This window comes from Gavialis gangeticus, unplaced genomic scaffold, assembly GCF_001723915.1.
Source record: "Gavialis gangeticus isolate Ggan-Ray unplaced genomic scaffold, GavGan_comp1, whole genome shotgun sequence".
Lineage (NCBI taxonomy): Eukaryota > Metazoa > Chordata > Crocodylia > Gavialidae > Gavialis > Gavialis gangeticus.
Genome location: NW_017729001.1, coordinates 27,962,546 through 27,978,627, shown reverse-complemented (window position 1 = coordinate 27,978,627; position 16,082 = coordinate 27,962,546). Strand labels below are relative to the sequence as shown.

The following is a 16,082-nucleotide window of genomic DNA, read 5'->3' as shown; positions in this document are numbered from 1 at the left end:
CAGCGGGGAGGCGGCGGCGGACGGCGCGGAGCGGAGGTGCGGCGGCCGGCCCAGGATGAACGGGGTAAGCGCCGCTGCGCCCTGCCCGGCGGGTAGGGGAAGGGCCGAGCCGGGCCGGGGTGCGAGGAGCCGCCTCCGGCTCGAGCAGGAAGAGCCGGGCTGTGGGCTGGAGGGACACCTAGCCCAGCCCAGCCGAGGCTTTGTGTCCAACCCTCCCCGGACGGCGAGCGCTCCACCACCCAGGGCTACCTGCTCCTGCCTGCTGAGCGAGGTCCTCCTGATAGCTGGCCTCGCCTTCCCTTGCTGCAGCCCGGGCCCATTGCCCCTTCTGTCATCTGCCCCCACTGAGAACAGTCCAGCTCCACCCTCTTTGCCGCCCCCCTGCAGGGAGCTGAAGGCTGCTATTCAATCCCCTCAGTCTTCTCTTCTGCAGGCTAAATCAGCCCCATCCCTCAGCCTCTCCTCACCAGGCCTGTCCCCCAGCCACTTTCATTGCTCTCTGCTGGACTGTCTTCAATGTGTCCATGTCCTTTCTGTAGCGGGGGGTCCAAAGCTGGACACCGGACTCCACATGTGGCCTCCCCAGTGCTGACTAGAGGGGAAGAATCACTGGCTCGACCTGCCGGCAGCGCTCCTGCCGATGCAGCCCAGGATGCCAGTAGCCTTCTTGGCAGCAAGGACACGCTGCTGGCTCCTGTTCAGCTTGTCTTCTGTCACCCCCAGGTCCTCTTCTGGGTGGAAGCCCCCAGGAGGTCGAGGCAGATGAGAAAACCACCTCGATGCTCGTTGTCATGATGCCATGCTCCTTTGAGCCGGCTGGGCCGGGCACAGTTGGTCCTTGAAGTGTCAGCCTGGTGCAGCGCTCCTGTCAGTGCGTGCTGGGACGGGTTAAGGGTTTCCTTCTCAGCTTTCCTTTTCTCTAAGATTATTTACAGGGCTAATCTGTTTAGGGGGAGGGGGGTGGAGGCTGAAAGTCCTAACTGGTGCCCAGGCTCTTCATAAAACAGCAGTTGGCTTCTGGCAGCGACACTTAAAAGCCCCTCAGCTTCCCTGATGGTTTTCCCTCGCTGCTGCTGCTAGCACGGACTGGAGCAACATGTCCAGCCACTCCTCTCGTGTCTGAGGGGAAACTGAACTAGAAAACCTGGTTCTTCTGGGTAGTCGGCCATCAGAGTTGTCCCGAATGAAAACCACTTTGCCAGTCGGTTCACTTCTGGGTTATAATTTAGCTGTTTCAGGCCCTTGCCTGGCAGACAGGCTCATTGAAGTCCCTGCCTGAGCCGCCACGTGTGCTCAGTGGTCTGTGGAGCTGGCTGGAGCAACAGGGCCTGGATGTGTGACTGATCTTTGTTCCTGGCTCAGACGTGCATGTACTGCTGCTATCCTTGCAAAATGTACTCCCCCTGCCCCTCTGATCTGGCTTCAGCGAGCTACAGACACAGCACTGAGACTGGCCGTTTGTATTTTGTAACTGAGTAGTCATTGGGAACAAATAATACTGTTATCTTTGTTGTATGTCCCTTTTAATGGCTAATGCTCGTGTGCCATAATTCTGGCATACCTTTATCCTTTCCTTAAAGTTCCTTTTTAATACATGGAATTTGGTGGATGAGTTTGAATCTGCCAGCCTCTTCCAGTTGCTAAGATCATTTTAATCTGGCCAAGTTACACTTGCTTATCAAGGCACTGGGGCTAATGAGTCAAAATCTTCATATGATTTACAAACTTATTAATGCTGGTGGTGGAGGGAACCGATGAGTGTTCTTCTAGGCTTCTCAAAGTGGACCCTCCCTGCACAAACAGCCTGTATAAGGGACTACTTGCGGTAGACTGCCTGCTCTCCCAAAGTCTGCTTGGCTCATTTTCAAGGAAGATGAATATGCTTTATCTCCATGGGACTAAATGCCCAGCTGAGTTAGTTTGTTTGATTTGGGAGGTGAATAAAAGTCTTACTTTTCATAGACATTAGGGCTGGAAGGGACCTCGTAAGATCTGCTCCCAGAGATATCATCCACTCGTAGTGCCAAACTGAGATGTCACTCAAAGATGACTTCAGACCTCTGATTTCTTTTCTGTTTTCCAAATGCCCAATATGTCATTAGCAATGATGACACTTAAGTCATCAGCCCAGTGATGACATTTAACTTCACTGAAAAAAGTTTGCACCTGTGACATTCACCCCGACATCCCAGACTTGGGCAAACCTTTGTTGCATTGGTAACGCTTCTGAGGACTTTGCTGTAAAATCAAAGCTGAGATTCTCTAAAGTACAAAGAAGGAAAACTTCTACCAAACTCAGTGCCCCATGGTGCTGCGTACCAGCCTGATCTCAGCATGGTAGAAGAAAAAGGTTGTAACTGAATTTTGCATGAAGCTGTATATTGGGAAGAGCTACTCTTGGATTCCAGCTCTGCTTTACTGCATTCTACATTGAGCCTGTAGAATCATTTACTATATACCTGACAAGTTGTAAATTTTGGAGCACACTGCTTATACTATGCACCGACGGTTCCCAATCTGTGCTTTGCAGGCAACCTGTCAGTGGTACGCATTAACAGACCTATTATAATTACTTTTATATGACAAAAAATTGCTGGTGGTACTTGTATTGTTTTAAATTGGTGGTGCATAATCTGCCAGTTTGGGAACTGCTGCTGTGCACTGTAAATATCTTTAAATGTTGCTACTACCCAAACGCTCTTCCTGATCCTGTAGGTATCAGTGATTTTTGGTTTTGTTCCTTTCTTGTAGGAGGTATCATTGTATTATTGGTATTAAAAGAAATTCCCCCAACTGATTTTAGAGAGGAACACACAAAGGGGGGAGCGGGTGAAAGTACTGAAAAGAAATTCCCAAACCAATTTAAAAAAGCCTAGAATGACCATAGCCTTATTTCTGGAAGAATATTAAACTCAAAATAATGGTAACATATTATTCTGAGTCTCTGTCCTGTGGTAGATACAAAAATAACAAAAATGCAATAGCTTGTTGTTTTTGTTTTTTGAGAGATTTTAAAAGAGAGAACTTCAGATTTGCCCCACCTGCTTTTTTAAAGGCTTTTGAGTCCAAATTCTGTCCCCAGAGTAGCACTGCATGTCTTGTTTAAACTACTTAATGTTGCGTCTACATCAGAATACAGAATTATATCCTAGTGGCTCATTCAAATAACCTAACAATTTGTTCCAAGGAAACATTTCTGTGCTGCAGACTTGCAGGGCAAGTTCTGTACAAACAATTATCACAGTTCCAAGGTTTGGATACAGGTGGCCATAATGGCAAGGCTGGTGTAGCCTCTGCTTTACAGCTGAAAATTGTACTGCTTCAACTAGCTGTTATCCTATGTAGTATGTTATAGAGACCAACTGGAGGCTTGAGCCTGGTGATTCCTGCGATGTACTGATCTTTGTGTGGGTTGTTTTAGGAGAACGTATTTATTGGTCAGTCCAAAATCTACACCTACCTGAGTCCTAACAAATCTCCAGGTGCTCGTCCTCCACTTCAAGAAGAAAACTGTGTCATGCATCACGAAGTGAAGTGTCAGGGCAAAACAATAAATGAAACGTGCAGAAAAGGAGATGGTAAGATTGACTTTTCAGTAGGTTGCTTGTGGCTTAGGATATGTGCCTTCTCTGTAAGCTTTGTTTCTTTAAACTTTCAAAATTGGGGACAGCTTACTTTTCTCTTGTAAACCATCTGCTTTCCCACTCCCTGCCTGCCCCCCTTCTTGCAGTGAGGTCTTGGGGAGGTTTGCAGCCCTTTGGCAGCTTGTCTTAAAATACATAGCTGCTTGGGTAAATGTTCTCTTGTTTTGTCTCTGCTTATTTGCTTCCTTACCCTGGGTGTAGGATTAATAACTAGTAAATTGCCACATTACTATCCCATAACCGCAGGTCACTTCACAATTTGAATGGGCCTCCTTAGCTTTAGTAAGCAAACTGTTTTTTGCATGAACCTATTTACAATGAAAGATGCACTAAGGAACCACCTAGGCTAGAAAGATTTGAAGGAGCGGAGGAGCTAATGAATATCTCTGCAGATAAAGTTGAGAGGGGGGGGAAATGGATTCTGAGACTAGACTATCTTTTAGTCATGTAATAGAACATGTAAAGCTATGCACTAGATGGGACTATTGCACAAATCGACTGGAGAATTTTATACCAATCTTTGTTAAAGGTGCAGGTCTTGCGGGGTATTAGCATTTCTGGCACAATGGGTGAAAAGGCTTAAGGACTCCAATTTGCATGCATCTGGGTTTTTGGATGGAACCCAGGTGACATGCTTCTTGCATCTCTTCCTGCCTGCATGGGACTTTGCATCTGCTCAAAGTAGTTGTACTATAACTTATTACTAGGACTTCTTACCTACGCATCCTTTAACACAGGCTTCACACTTCCCTTAAATAGAAAATAAACTGAGCCAACACTAAGTCATGCTCAGCTAACTACAAATCCACCAACTGAGAAAAAGGATGCGTTTTTTTTATTTCCTGGCCTAAGTGTCCACAGTGGACTGGGACTGACCCAAGAGATAGCATATTCTACCAGAATAAGATCTTCCCCCTTCAAAAATAAGTGACCTGAGGATGGATGGTAAGCATATTCAGTTTGCTTGCAGTTTGACAGCATGCAGGTGCCTGTTTCAGTTCTGTTGGAGACGGTGGAAAGACTAGCACTGACTTCAGCAGGGACTGGACTAGGCCCCTAAAGGTGTACGATTCAGGCTGTGATTTGGCAAAGTACTGGAGCATGTACTTAAACTGGAGCAACTGTGGACTCTCATCCCTCTTCAGTAAAGCTCTTAACTCCTAAACACGTTGACTTTTATTTATTTTTTTTTAAATTGGGCTTAAGCACATGCTTAAATTGTTTGCTGAATCCTGGGCCATTGTAGGCGCCTTGGCTATGTGAAGAACTGGGATGTTATCTCTGATGTTGACAGCTGTTGACCTTGAATCTTGCCAGAATCCTAGTCTTCCACCACCACTCTTGGACTGCATTTCTTTGAAGCTAGCAAAAGGTAGTACCAACTACAATACATAGCTTTGCAACCTTGTACAGAAGACATGGAGAGAGAGGGCTTTTTTTCTGTTTGTTTTTTCCTTTTCAATCTTCGTTTTGTCCCCATGCTTTTCATTAGCTGGTATTGGCTGCTGCTTTAATGATAGCTGCAGTCACTAACAATGGGACTGCAGTGTTCCAGCCGACTGCCACAGCCACTCTTTCATTGCAGGCTATTGATCCTGTTCTTGTACCAACTTCAAAATTCAGTACACCAAGCTTACTGACTTGGCAAATTGTCCAGTTGTTACAAGACTCCCTACGGATGCATGTTGGGACTTAGAAAAGTCTTTGGATAGCATTCTTAACTTGCTGAAATACCTGGGCTCCAGTCCTTCCCCGCACCCTTCCCTTTGTACCCTGTAGGGTTATGATCATAATGCAGAAAGGAGAGCTTGTTACAATTTGGCCTGACTGACTTCTAATTTTAAGGTCTAGCAGAAAAAGAGCATGATGATTCTGCTCTCCCTCCCATTCTTATCATTTGACCCAGATGAAATACAGGTTAAACATTCTTAAGGTTTTAGAATGCTTTGCAGTGTAGAAGAAAATAAGGCTAGAAGGCAATTTAGTCCATGTCCTCTGTGTGTGTGTGTGTGTGTGTGTGTGTGTGTGTATATGTATGGTTTGTTTTGTTTTGTTTTTTTTTCTTTTCTATCCACAGAAAAAAGAAATGCTGGTAATCCAATAGAAGGTGCTACAAAACCAGAAGACCAGAAAGATAAAGAAAGTGGGTGTGATTCTTCAGCATCTGTTCCTAATCAAAATCAAGAAGCTGCAGAAACTCGAAAGAATATGCCTCTGCCTTCTAATAGTACTGATGCAGCAAAAGCAAAGCAAGCTCAGAAGAAGGTGGTTAAAGCAAAAGGACCAAGGAGAAAGTAGGTGACTTATGGCATCATACGGTGTCCATATTCCATTTGGACAGCTTCTGGACCAGCGATGTCTTATTTCATGACTCTAGCTCCTAGATATTACAATAATATCTTGGATTTTTTTTTTTTTTCAAGCAAGCTTGTAGCAAGGTTTTCTGCCATCGAGACTTGGATCATGTGAAATATGCTCTAAAGAACAATATTTGTGTGTGAACGTTGTACCATTAGTATTAAAATGCAGTTTTCAAATTGCTTTTTACTTTAACATGCACACTTTTCTGGCTTGCATATTAATTGGTGAGTGTTTTCACTAATCTTTACCAAAAGGTACTAACAAGTCATTCAGGTGCATGCTTTTTGGGTATAAAATTAGATTCTTTTGCCAGATCCAAAGTATTAAGATAATATTATAGGCAGTGGTTTTGCCTCATTGGTTTCTCTACTCATGTATGCATCCCTTTTGCATAGTTTAGATGAAGGAAGTTCTAGAGCATCTTGTTGAGGTGCACCTGCTGTGTAGTAGTAATTTGAGCTAACCCACTGCGCTTCCAGAGGTGTCTGGTTCTCTTTTCTGAAGGGTTTGTACTGAAACACTAGTGATTTTAATAAAGTTGGGGGGGAAAAAGGGATGCAGCTTTAAGATGTTGGCTTGGGATGAAGGGTGCAGGTAAAAAGCTTAATTTTTGTTCAGGATGGCCAGCTTATTTTTTCCAAGCATCTGTCTTGGAAAATAAAGACTTTTTAACACATTATCTTGGGTTCAGGCTGTGCTGCCAGGAAGAAGCTGAACTATTTGTGTATCCCTTCTCTCCCCCTCAGAGCACAAGGAAAAACCTCACAGAATCGAAAAGTGACAGATTATTATCCTGTTAGAAGAAGTTCCAGGAAGAGTAAAACTGAACTACAGGTATGTGCTCTGGTTACCTGTGGGATTGATCCACTTCTCCATGCTGCTAGTCAATTGAATGCTTGAGGATGTGCAGGGCTGTCTGTTATCTGTAAAATGGCTTATACAGACAAGGCACAACAATTCAAAGCATCACGCTAGTAATCCTGATGTGTATTTTTCTAAAGGAGAGGAACAGTGGAAAAACCCTGGCCATACCCAGTTCACGCTTTCTTTCAGCATCCATTCTATGCCACTGTGATGCAGGATACTGGGCAAGAGGGGCCTCTGGTCTGACCCAGTAAATGGCAGTTCTTATGCCTTCCAGCTCTTTATACACCTATTGGTAGTGATTTGACTTTTTTTACATTGATTTTAATTCTGTTTAGAAAAGTGAGAGTGCTAACGGAAATGCTTCTTGTTAGCTGAAAGAAAGACGTATCTGAATAGCATTAACTTGTGCATTTGTCTTTTTGGCAGACTGAGGAAAAGAAGAGAATAGATGAACTAATTACAAATGGGAAAGAAGAAGGAATGAAGGTAACACCAATGCCAGCTCAAATATCACCATGCATTTAGCACTATTCATTTTGATGTTCATAGGTTTAGTTTAATTCAAAAGTAGATTATGAATTTTACTTTTTTTATTTCAAAATGTTGCAGCGTTACTGTGAGTTCCTGTTTTCTGGAAACTAACCCAAGAAGCAGAATGCTTGTGGTAGGGTTACGAAGTCTTCATCTGAAGTTGTTGGGCAGCGCTAGTAATATGCTCTTCAGAACTGTGCATCTGCTCATTCGGAGGGGAAACAAAGTAACTCCTATATTGTGATATAAACCTAAGCAACAACAAATGAACAGTGTCAGAAGTGGGTTTTAAAGTTGGCTTATACTTTATTGCCATGCCAATGGCTCTTCTTTGCGGCTTTTGGTGATGGTGCCAGTGGTAGTCTTAGTTGATTCCACAGCCAGTGGCAGTAACTCTGCTGCTTGGGACCTCTGTTATTTTCTTCCTTGACTGTAAAACAGATATAACCTTTGAAAAGCCAAAGGGTTTATAATTCTTGAGCCTGTCAATTTGAAAATAATCTTGCCACATAAGATGGGATCAGTGCTCTGGAAACAGCTTCATATTCACCATGAACAAATATCTGAAGAAATTTCAGAGTGCACCAGAAGACTGTGTACTGAAGTGTTGTGTTGGTGTTAACAAGGCAACAGTAGGCTGATAATGGAAAACTTCCCATGGGCATCTTGGCCTACCCCATGTAATGGTGAGCTAGACAACATAGTAGGGAATATGCTACTGAGAGCAATTGTGTATTTTCAGCCAACAGGACTAGCTTCCAGGATGCATGTTTTCTTATTTCTCTAATTAATCTATGATGCAGCAAAAATGAATGCTGGTTTTGTCCTCTATATTGAAATGGGGAGACTACTGTATCCCAGTAACACATCACCATTGCTATTTAAAAGAAAAATACTGACTACCCCTTTTTTCTGCAGGTATAGCCCTGTTGACATATTAGACTCCCTAGAAAACTTTGTAATTATGCATCTTGTAATTTGTGGCCACATCCCTAAGCCTTGTTTTTACTTGCTTACACCCTGATACTATGCAGTATTACTGCGCTGTATTTATATGTGCTGTTCTTCTACAGTGGCAGTGTTTGTCTAACAGGCGCATATTCCCTTACCGAAAAGTAATATTTTTGGGGGTTTCTTTTACTTAAAATTGTTTTTAAATGTTTTGCTTCACTAACTGACCTCACTTTTTCACAGATTGATTTCATTGACGGTAAAGGGCGAGGAGTAATCGCTACCAAACGTTTTAATCGTGGAGAATTTGTAGTAGAATATCATGGGGATCTCATAGAGATCACTGATGCTAAAAAGCGAGAGGCTGTCTACGCACAGGATCCATCCACAGGCTGCTACATGTACTATTTTCAGTACCTCAGCAAAACGTACTGGTAAGCCTCATCTCTTTTCCCCTTCTTTTTCTTTAAGCTTGAGTGTAAGAATGCAAAAGGTGGGTGAAGCTGTCTATGCTACTAAATTATACAGTTTATTTTAGCTAGGTTAAAATTTTCCTAGTTCAAAGAAACAGATCAGGTCAAGTCCTAAGCCTTTTCACTTACACTGAAGCATCCAAGAATGTGTGCTGGACCACTGTTAGTGGAGTGGCAGGTGGCTCAAGAAACAGCTCAAACTAGAGGATGGAGATCAGGATGAGGATTGAAGTCTGGATTTGACTTTCAACTGTTGCTGGCTTTCTGACTAGATCTATTGACATCTCTTTCATCAGACACTTAGAAAATATTTTGCTCATGAAGATTAGTGAGTAAAGGATGATGTGTTTTTACAAATCGGAAAAGAAATAGCATCCCTGTAAAAGAAGGCTTGGTTCCTACTAAATGGTCTGCTCCAAAAGAAGTTATTTTGGAGTTAAGATTCCAGCCCTCTAGCATCACCATCACCTCTTACTATGCCACACCTCGATATACATGGTCAGAGGATATTCAGGGTGTTTTGGTTTTTTCTAGTTCTGTGCTAGCTTAGGGTATGCCAAGCTGTGGTGGCCAAGAATATAAATCCTACTGAATGCCTCTGCACACAGTCACCTGCAAGTGAGACTGAGGATACCTCAGCCACTACTTTTCAGCATGCTGGAAACACAGGTCTTGCTGGTGGTATTAGGGGCATCCTCAGCACTTTGTCACTATTTTATTTCAGGGGTTGCCACTTGTGGAGAGGCAGCAGGTGGGCAGGGCTTGTAAGTGGGGCTGAGTTACCTGCTACTGTAGTATATGTATACCCTGGGAAGATTTGCTGAAGCAATTTTGGGAGGCTTGATGTTTGCTGGTCTTTCCATCCCCTTTGGCACTGTCTGTTGTCAGGCCTCATGTTGACTCTGCCTACCTTCTTTCCTCTTAACTTTTTCAGTGCCTATATTTTTAGACTGCGGTAATCTGACTTGTGCTGTACAGCAGTCCTGCATTCAACGTCCCTTTTTTTCTGTTATTTCAGTGTTGATGCTACAAAAGAGACTAATCGTCTGGGAAGGCTGATCAATCACAGCAAATGTGGCAACTGTCAAACAAAACTTCATGACATTGATGGTGTACCTCATCTCATACTGATAGCTTCGCGGGACATTAAAGTGGGTGAAGAACTGTTGTATGATTATGGAGACAGGAGCAAGGCTTCCATTGAAGCTCATCCGTGGCTGAAACACTGATTCATCCTTCTTTGGCCTGACCGCTCTTGAAGGGAGTGGATGGATTTTTTTCAGCTCTCCTAGTGGACTGCTTCTGATGTCTTAACTTCTTTAAAAACCATTTTTGCTCTCTAGCATTTAAATGTTACAAGTTTCCAGGCAAGCTTGAACACGTGACCCAAGATGACAAAACTTACATTGTAAAGAAACCTGAACACTTTTTTGCATCTAGAGTGACCTGTGCTGCATGAACATGCAGTCAATGACTTCTGCAGTTTAAAGGAATCTCTTGGGCTGTGCTTCTCCTTTTGGCTCTGAAGTTTCATGCCTTTTTTTTTTAGGAAGAGAGATCTACGCAGTGTCAGCTTTTATGACAACAGATGTATCCCTGTTCTCTGACTCTGGTGTCCAATAACGTGACTATCTGTAAGACTCTTTAAAACATAGTGCTGATGGGCCAAGGATGCCAGTGTGGCAGATTACTGTTCTGTCATTCTGGCTTTTCCAGCAGGGTACCTCTTGTTGAGGACAAAATCTGTAAATGCATTGGCACTAGAAGAATGAATAGCTAACCTAGCTACTCTCTCCAGAGAGGTAACTTTAATCTGTGTGTTGCTGATCTTGTACATGGCAGGCTGATTAGAAATGTGAAGGGAAAGCTTACAAGTGATTGCTATGAGGACTTTTTTTTTTTTTTTTTTAAGTTAGTGTGTTCTAAAGTTTCTGAGAGAGTACCTTTTCTGTAGCTGGTGCCTGATCTGGAGGGGGTGCTGAAAGGTTTTTAAAGAAACAAAAAAACTAAAGAACCCCTCTCCCAAATGTATTGCCTAACAATGTTGTTTAGCCATGTTGAGACTATTTATTTACTGTGAATGCTGGAAATTAGGGAATAAAGGTTCAAAATATGTATGCTCTTCTTCATGTGCAGCTTCAATCAATAGGGGAGGAGTTCTACATGAAGAGGTAGATTCCTTAGAGCCTAGTCCTGACAGCTCTTGATCACTGTCTAGTCCCACTTTGGAAGTTGAGGATGCTTAGCATCTAGCACATTATGCTCAGAGCATTATAGGTTTGGGCTTAGTATAGTTTGGGTTCTCCAGCGGTATAGGTGACCTATACAGTAGGGGCCCTTACAATAAAGGTGAACTCATCAATTGGAATTTTTGCCAAGATGTGCTTGGCATGTACATAGCTAATGATGGCCCTGGGCTATCAGCCACATTTGCTGCTAGATGTCAGCAAGAGATTCTGTGGCTCTATTAATGTCCTCTGCTCCCCCGTGTCTCCAAGGCTGCTGCTCCTGCTGGCATCAACCAGGACAGTGGTGTACGCTTGCCTATGTGATAGGCTGTAGAGTAACACCACCCTGGCTGTGCATTTCAGCAGCAAAAGGTGGCTTGGTAATGTATTTTAAGAGTGAAACTTGAAGAAAATATCTAAAATAAAAAATATATTTATTAACAATGAAATGATTGCTGTAGTACCTGCCTCTGTCTGAACAGTTTCTTAAGCAAGCTGTGAAAATGGTCTAGTTCTTAATACCTTGTACTATCCATCCCTCTTTCCATGGTATGCTTAGCAAGGAGGCTGCATGTGCTCAGTTAGCTTAACCGCTGTTTAAACAGAGTGGAACTGGTGTTCAAGTGGAAACCACTTTCCAGCACTATGCTTCCTCATACTCTGTAAAGAAAATCCAATTACTGATGTAGCTCCTTCAGAGACCTTCCACTTACAGCAGACTCTAGCAAGTAGGCACACTCTCTGAGAAGCACGCCTCCATGCTAGTCTTTATTCTGCCACTAGCTTACTCTAATCTTGTTATACTGCTCTTCACTTCTCTGTTCCTTGTTTTATGAGAGGAGGATTCTGGTATTGTGACCTACTTAACTTTTCTTATTAAAATGTTTTTTTCAGTTTGTGGTTTGTAGAGTTCTACAGGCACTTGAGTGGTACAGCTGTGCAACATGGTAATAAAGCTAATATGACACTGCTTTCATACTGACTATGTCACATTGACAACATGTAGTCGAAAGGGAAAGGGGCCCTGTTTTTACACATTCTAGCCTGGCTTCTACCATCCACAAAGGGCCTGCAACGCTGCATCCTGACTTCCTTGGCACCCTGAAAATGTGACAGCATCATATAGATAAATATGGGTGACCTGTGCATTACTTATGGAAGCAAGTGCTGGCCAGTAGAGCATATCTTGGTTATTGTTTAATTTGCTAAATGTCAAGGGTGTTTGTGGTGATGTATCCCTGTACAGCTACCAATGGCAAACCTGGCTGTGGCTATTGGGCAGGGAATGCTTGAGGAATTTAGCAGTTGGTGGAAGGTAGCTTGGGATAAATATCAAGTGCATTTAATGAGTCAGACTAACATCCATGGCAATGAACAGGGTAGTTAAAACGCTCCTCCCCTTGTTAGTAAGACCTTTTTTCCCATTAACAACAGCATTGGGAAATACTAGTAAACTTTGCAGCTGTAGCCTATGCAGGGCTCTCCCTGTTCTTGGACAGGGCTCTCGGATCCGTTTATTACATTTGTGCTGACTACAGCCAGTCAGTCAGTATCATCTCCCTGTTCTTTACTTACAGCAACTTTAATTTTTAACTGCAGTGGAGTTGACCTGTAAGGAACTGTCTCTACTTCTCAAGCCAAGGATGTTGGCTCCCTTCCTGAAGGATGCTGGAGCTCTGTCCCTCCTGTGTAAGTCTGTATTCCAGAATACCTCATTCTAAGCCCTCGCCTCTATGAACAGCCAGCTGTTCCTAGCATACTCCATCCGAGCAATGCAGGAGTGATGTCATGTCTTCTACAGCTGACTTACGCCTCTCAAACCTCAACATCAGCTACTTGAGTGGTGGTCATGCTATAAATAGGAAAAAGTACTTTTGATATTGCCTCAGTGACCGTACCTCACTGTGGCCCCAGCTCCTTAAATACACATAGCAAAAGCAAGACCAAAAGTGTAGTGCATATAGCAACTCCTTGATGGCAAAATCATTGTGGCTCTTTTCTCCACTGGACTGGCAACACATGGAGTCTAATCTTTTCATGGTTGACAGCTTTGTTGCTTTTGTTAATATTTCATTGCTAATAAATGCACCCATAGGTGAGTGTAGCATTCTACCTTCTGCAGAATCTGATTAACATTCAGTTTTAGTTGGTCGAGTCGGAAGGGACCTGAGCAGATCAAGTCCAACCGCCTGCCATGGCAGGAAAGAATGCTGGGGTCAAACAACCCCAGCTAAGTGATTATCCAGCCTCCTTCTGAAGATCCCCAGGGTAGGAGCCAGCACCACTTCCCTTGGAAGTTGGTTCCAGATCCTGGCCGCCCTGACTGTGAAGTATCTCCTGATATCTAGCCTGAATTTCCTGTCAACTTATGGTCGTTACTTCTTGTTACTCTGGTTACTGCTCAGGGGAACAGGGACTCTCCCATTGCCTGCTGGTTCCCCTTGGCCAGTTTATAGACAGCCACCAGTTCCCCTCTCAGCCTTCTCTTGTGGGGGTTCAGGTCCTGTAGCCTCTCCTCACAGGGCCTGCCCTGCTGACCCCTGATCATGCGGGTGGCCCTCTGGATCCTCTTGATGCTGTCCACATCCCTCCTGAAGTGTGGCGCCCAGAACTGGATGCGGTACTCCAACTGTGGCCTGACCAGTGCCGCATAGAGGGGGAGGATCACCTCCCTGGACCTGCTCATGATGCATCTGTGGATGCATGACAAGGTGTGGTTAGCCTTCCCGAACATTGGTGGCTCATGTTCAAATTGGAATCCATAATGACTCCAAGATCCTTTTCTGCCTCTGTGCTGACTATAAGGTAGTTCCCCAGCCTGTAGGTATGCTGCAGGTTCTTTCTCCCCAGGTGGAGCACCTTGGACTTGTCAGTGTTGAAACTCATCCTGTTCTCATCCACCCACCCCTGTAACCTGTCCAGATCTAGTTGCAGTCTGTCCCTCTCCTCTAGTGTGCCCGCATCCCCCCACATCTTAATGTCATCTGCAAATTTGAACAAGGTGCTCTTCACTCCCTTGTCCAAGTCGCTGATGATGTTGAACAGTGCAGGACTGAGCCCTGGGGAGCCCTACTGCCCACATCCCTCCAGGTCAAAAATGACCCATGCACCACCACTCTCTGGGTGCAGCCCTCCAGCCAATTTGCGACCCATCTGACTGTAGGCATGAAAGCCACAGTTGCCTAATTTTTTAATGAGAATGGGGTGAGAGACAGTGTCAAAGGCCTTCCTAAAGTCCAGAAAGATTACGTCCACCGTGACACCTGCGTCCAAGGATTTTGTGACCTGGTTGTACAAGGCCACCAGGTTGGTCTGACAGGACCTGCCTCTAAAGAACCCGTGTTGGTTGCCCCTGAGCATAATCTCCCCTGCTGGTCCCTCGCAGATGTGCTCCTGGATAATTTTCTCAAAGAGCTTCCCCAGGATCAAGGTAAGACTAATGGGCCTATTGTTTCCTGGGTCCTCCTTCCTCCCTTTTTTGAAAATCGGGACATTGGCCCTTTTCCAGTCCTCTGGCACCTTGCCAGAGCACCATGAATGCTCATACAGCCGTGCCAGGGGTCCCGCAAAGACCTCTGCTAATTCCCTCAGCACTGTAGGGTGGAGATAGTCAGGCCTGCTGATTTGAACACATCTAGTCCTACCAGAAGTTCCCTGACTAGGTCCCCACTGACCCTGGGCTTGGCTGTGCCTCCCCTGTGTCCGTCAGGGATCCTGGTGTGGGGGATGACCTGGTCCCTGCTCAGAAAAATGGAGGCAAAGAAATTGTTAAAGAGGTTAGCTTTGTTGTCTGGTGCGACAACCAGATTTCCTAGAGTGTCCTAAAGAGGCCTCACATTACCTGGTACCTTCTTTTTACCCCCTACATATTTAAAAAAGGACTCCTTGTTAATCTTTGATCTGGGTCGCTAGTCCCAGTTCTGTCTCCGCCTTAGCCTTCCTAACAGCCCCCCTACAATCTCAAACAATGGAGGTATAATCCTCCTTGGTGATGGCCCCATTACTAAGTACAAATACAGACATGAACTGCCCTACCTCTGTCTACTACTAGCAGATAAAAGGTAACCGTGAAGCTTCACGATTCTCCTTTTCTGTTTTGAGAAGAAGATCATACTTTCAATTCTAGACATAACAAGAACAATGAATAATCACTCCCAAATCTGAATTCAGGTTAAATAACTGTTGTCCTGCTAGATGTGGAACTTGATTAGAATGAGTACAAACCTCAAAATGTTCTTGCCTACTCCTTCCTCCCATTTCTCCTTTACCTAAACCTTTCTAATATATAATTAGCATCCCCACATGCTATACAATCTGAAGATGCAGTTTCTGTTACTTTCCAAAAGCTAAAAGTCTGGGAAAAAGTCACTTTTTAGAGGCTTCCTTTTCCCATCAATGTGGGAAGTAGAAGCAGCTCTGCAACTTGAACATATATTTAGCACACCTCAAAAGTATCAATACTATCTTAAATCCTACGTGTCCTCAGAACTGGCTCGGCATAGGAAGTAGTAGTGTAAGTTTCCAACACTGCTGTAATTTGGTTCATTGGAGTGAGCAAGTAATTCTCTCTCTCTAGTCCAGCCAAGTCTTAATTTTTTCTTCCAAGGTGCCAGTTCCTATGAGACCAGGCCACCATGCTTTACTTGTTTGTGAGTTCCCAGGAACTGGCAACTACTAGCTTGCATCTGTTTCTGGGTCACATACAGCGGTGGTGTGCTAATTAAGGTCACTGCAGAATACTCCTACATGTTAATACTGAGCAGATTAGTCATAAAACAAATACCTACAGGAGGAAGAAAGCTGTTGCTGTAGATCGTGTAAATCTAGCAAGTGCCTATCATTTCAGCATGGTAAGCTTCTGTGGAGTAGGTGTTTTTAGATGTCAGTGAATGTATGTAATGTAGGATGTAGCCTGTGTGCGTCTTCAAAAGAGTGTGAACACTATTCATAAAGACTTATCCCCTAGGGATGTCTAATGGGAACTTAGGATGCTTAGCAAGAAGAAAATATTTTTAATACAAATGTAC

General features: G+C 44.0%; 1 protein-coding gene across 1 annotated transcript; it reads left to right on the top strand.

Annotated features, from left to right (window-relative positions):
- Positions 1-6: 6 nt before the first annotated feature.
- KMT5A (lysine methyltransferase 5A) lies at positions 7-12,025 on the top strand. The gene is made up of 7 exons (XM_019507132.1): positions 7-64; positions 3,422-3,578; positions 5,722-5,938; positions 6,752-6,839; positions 7,299-7,358; positions 8,598-8,788; positions 9,846-12,025. Exons 1-7 carry the CDS (start codon positions 56-58, stop codon positions 10,054-10,056), a joined length of 933 nt encoding a protein of 310 aa, XP_019362677.1. The 5' UTR covers positions 7-55; the 3' UTR covers positions 10,057-12,025.
- The last annotated feature ends 4,057 nt before the right edge of the window (positions 12,026-16,082 follow it).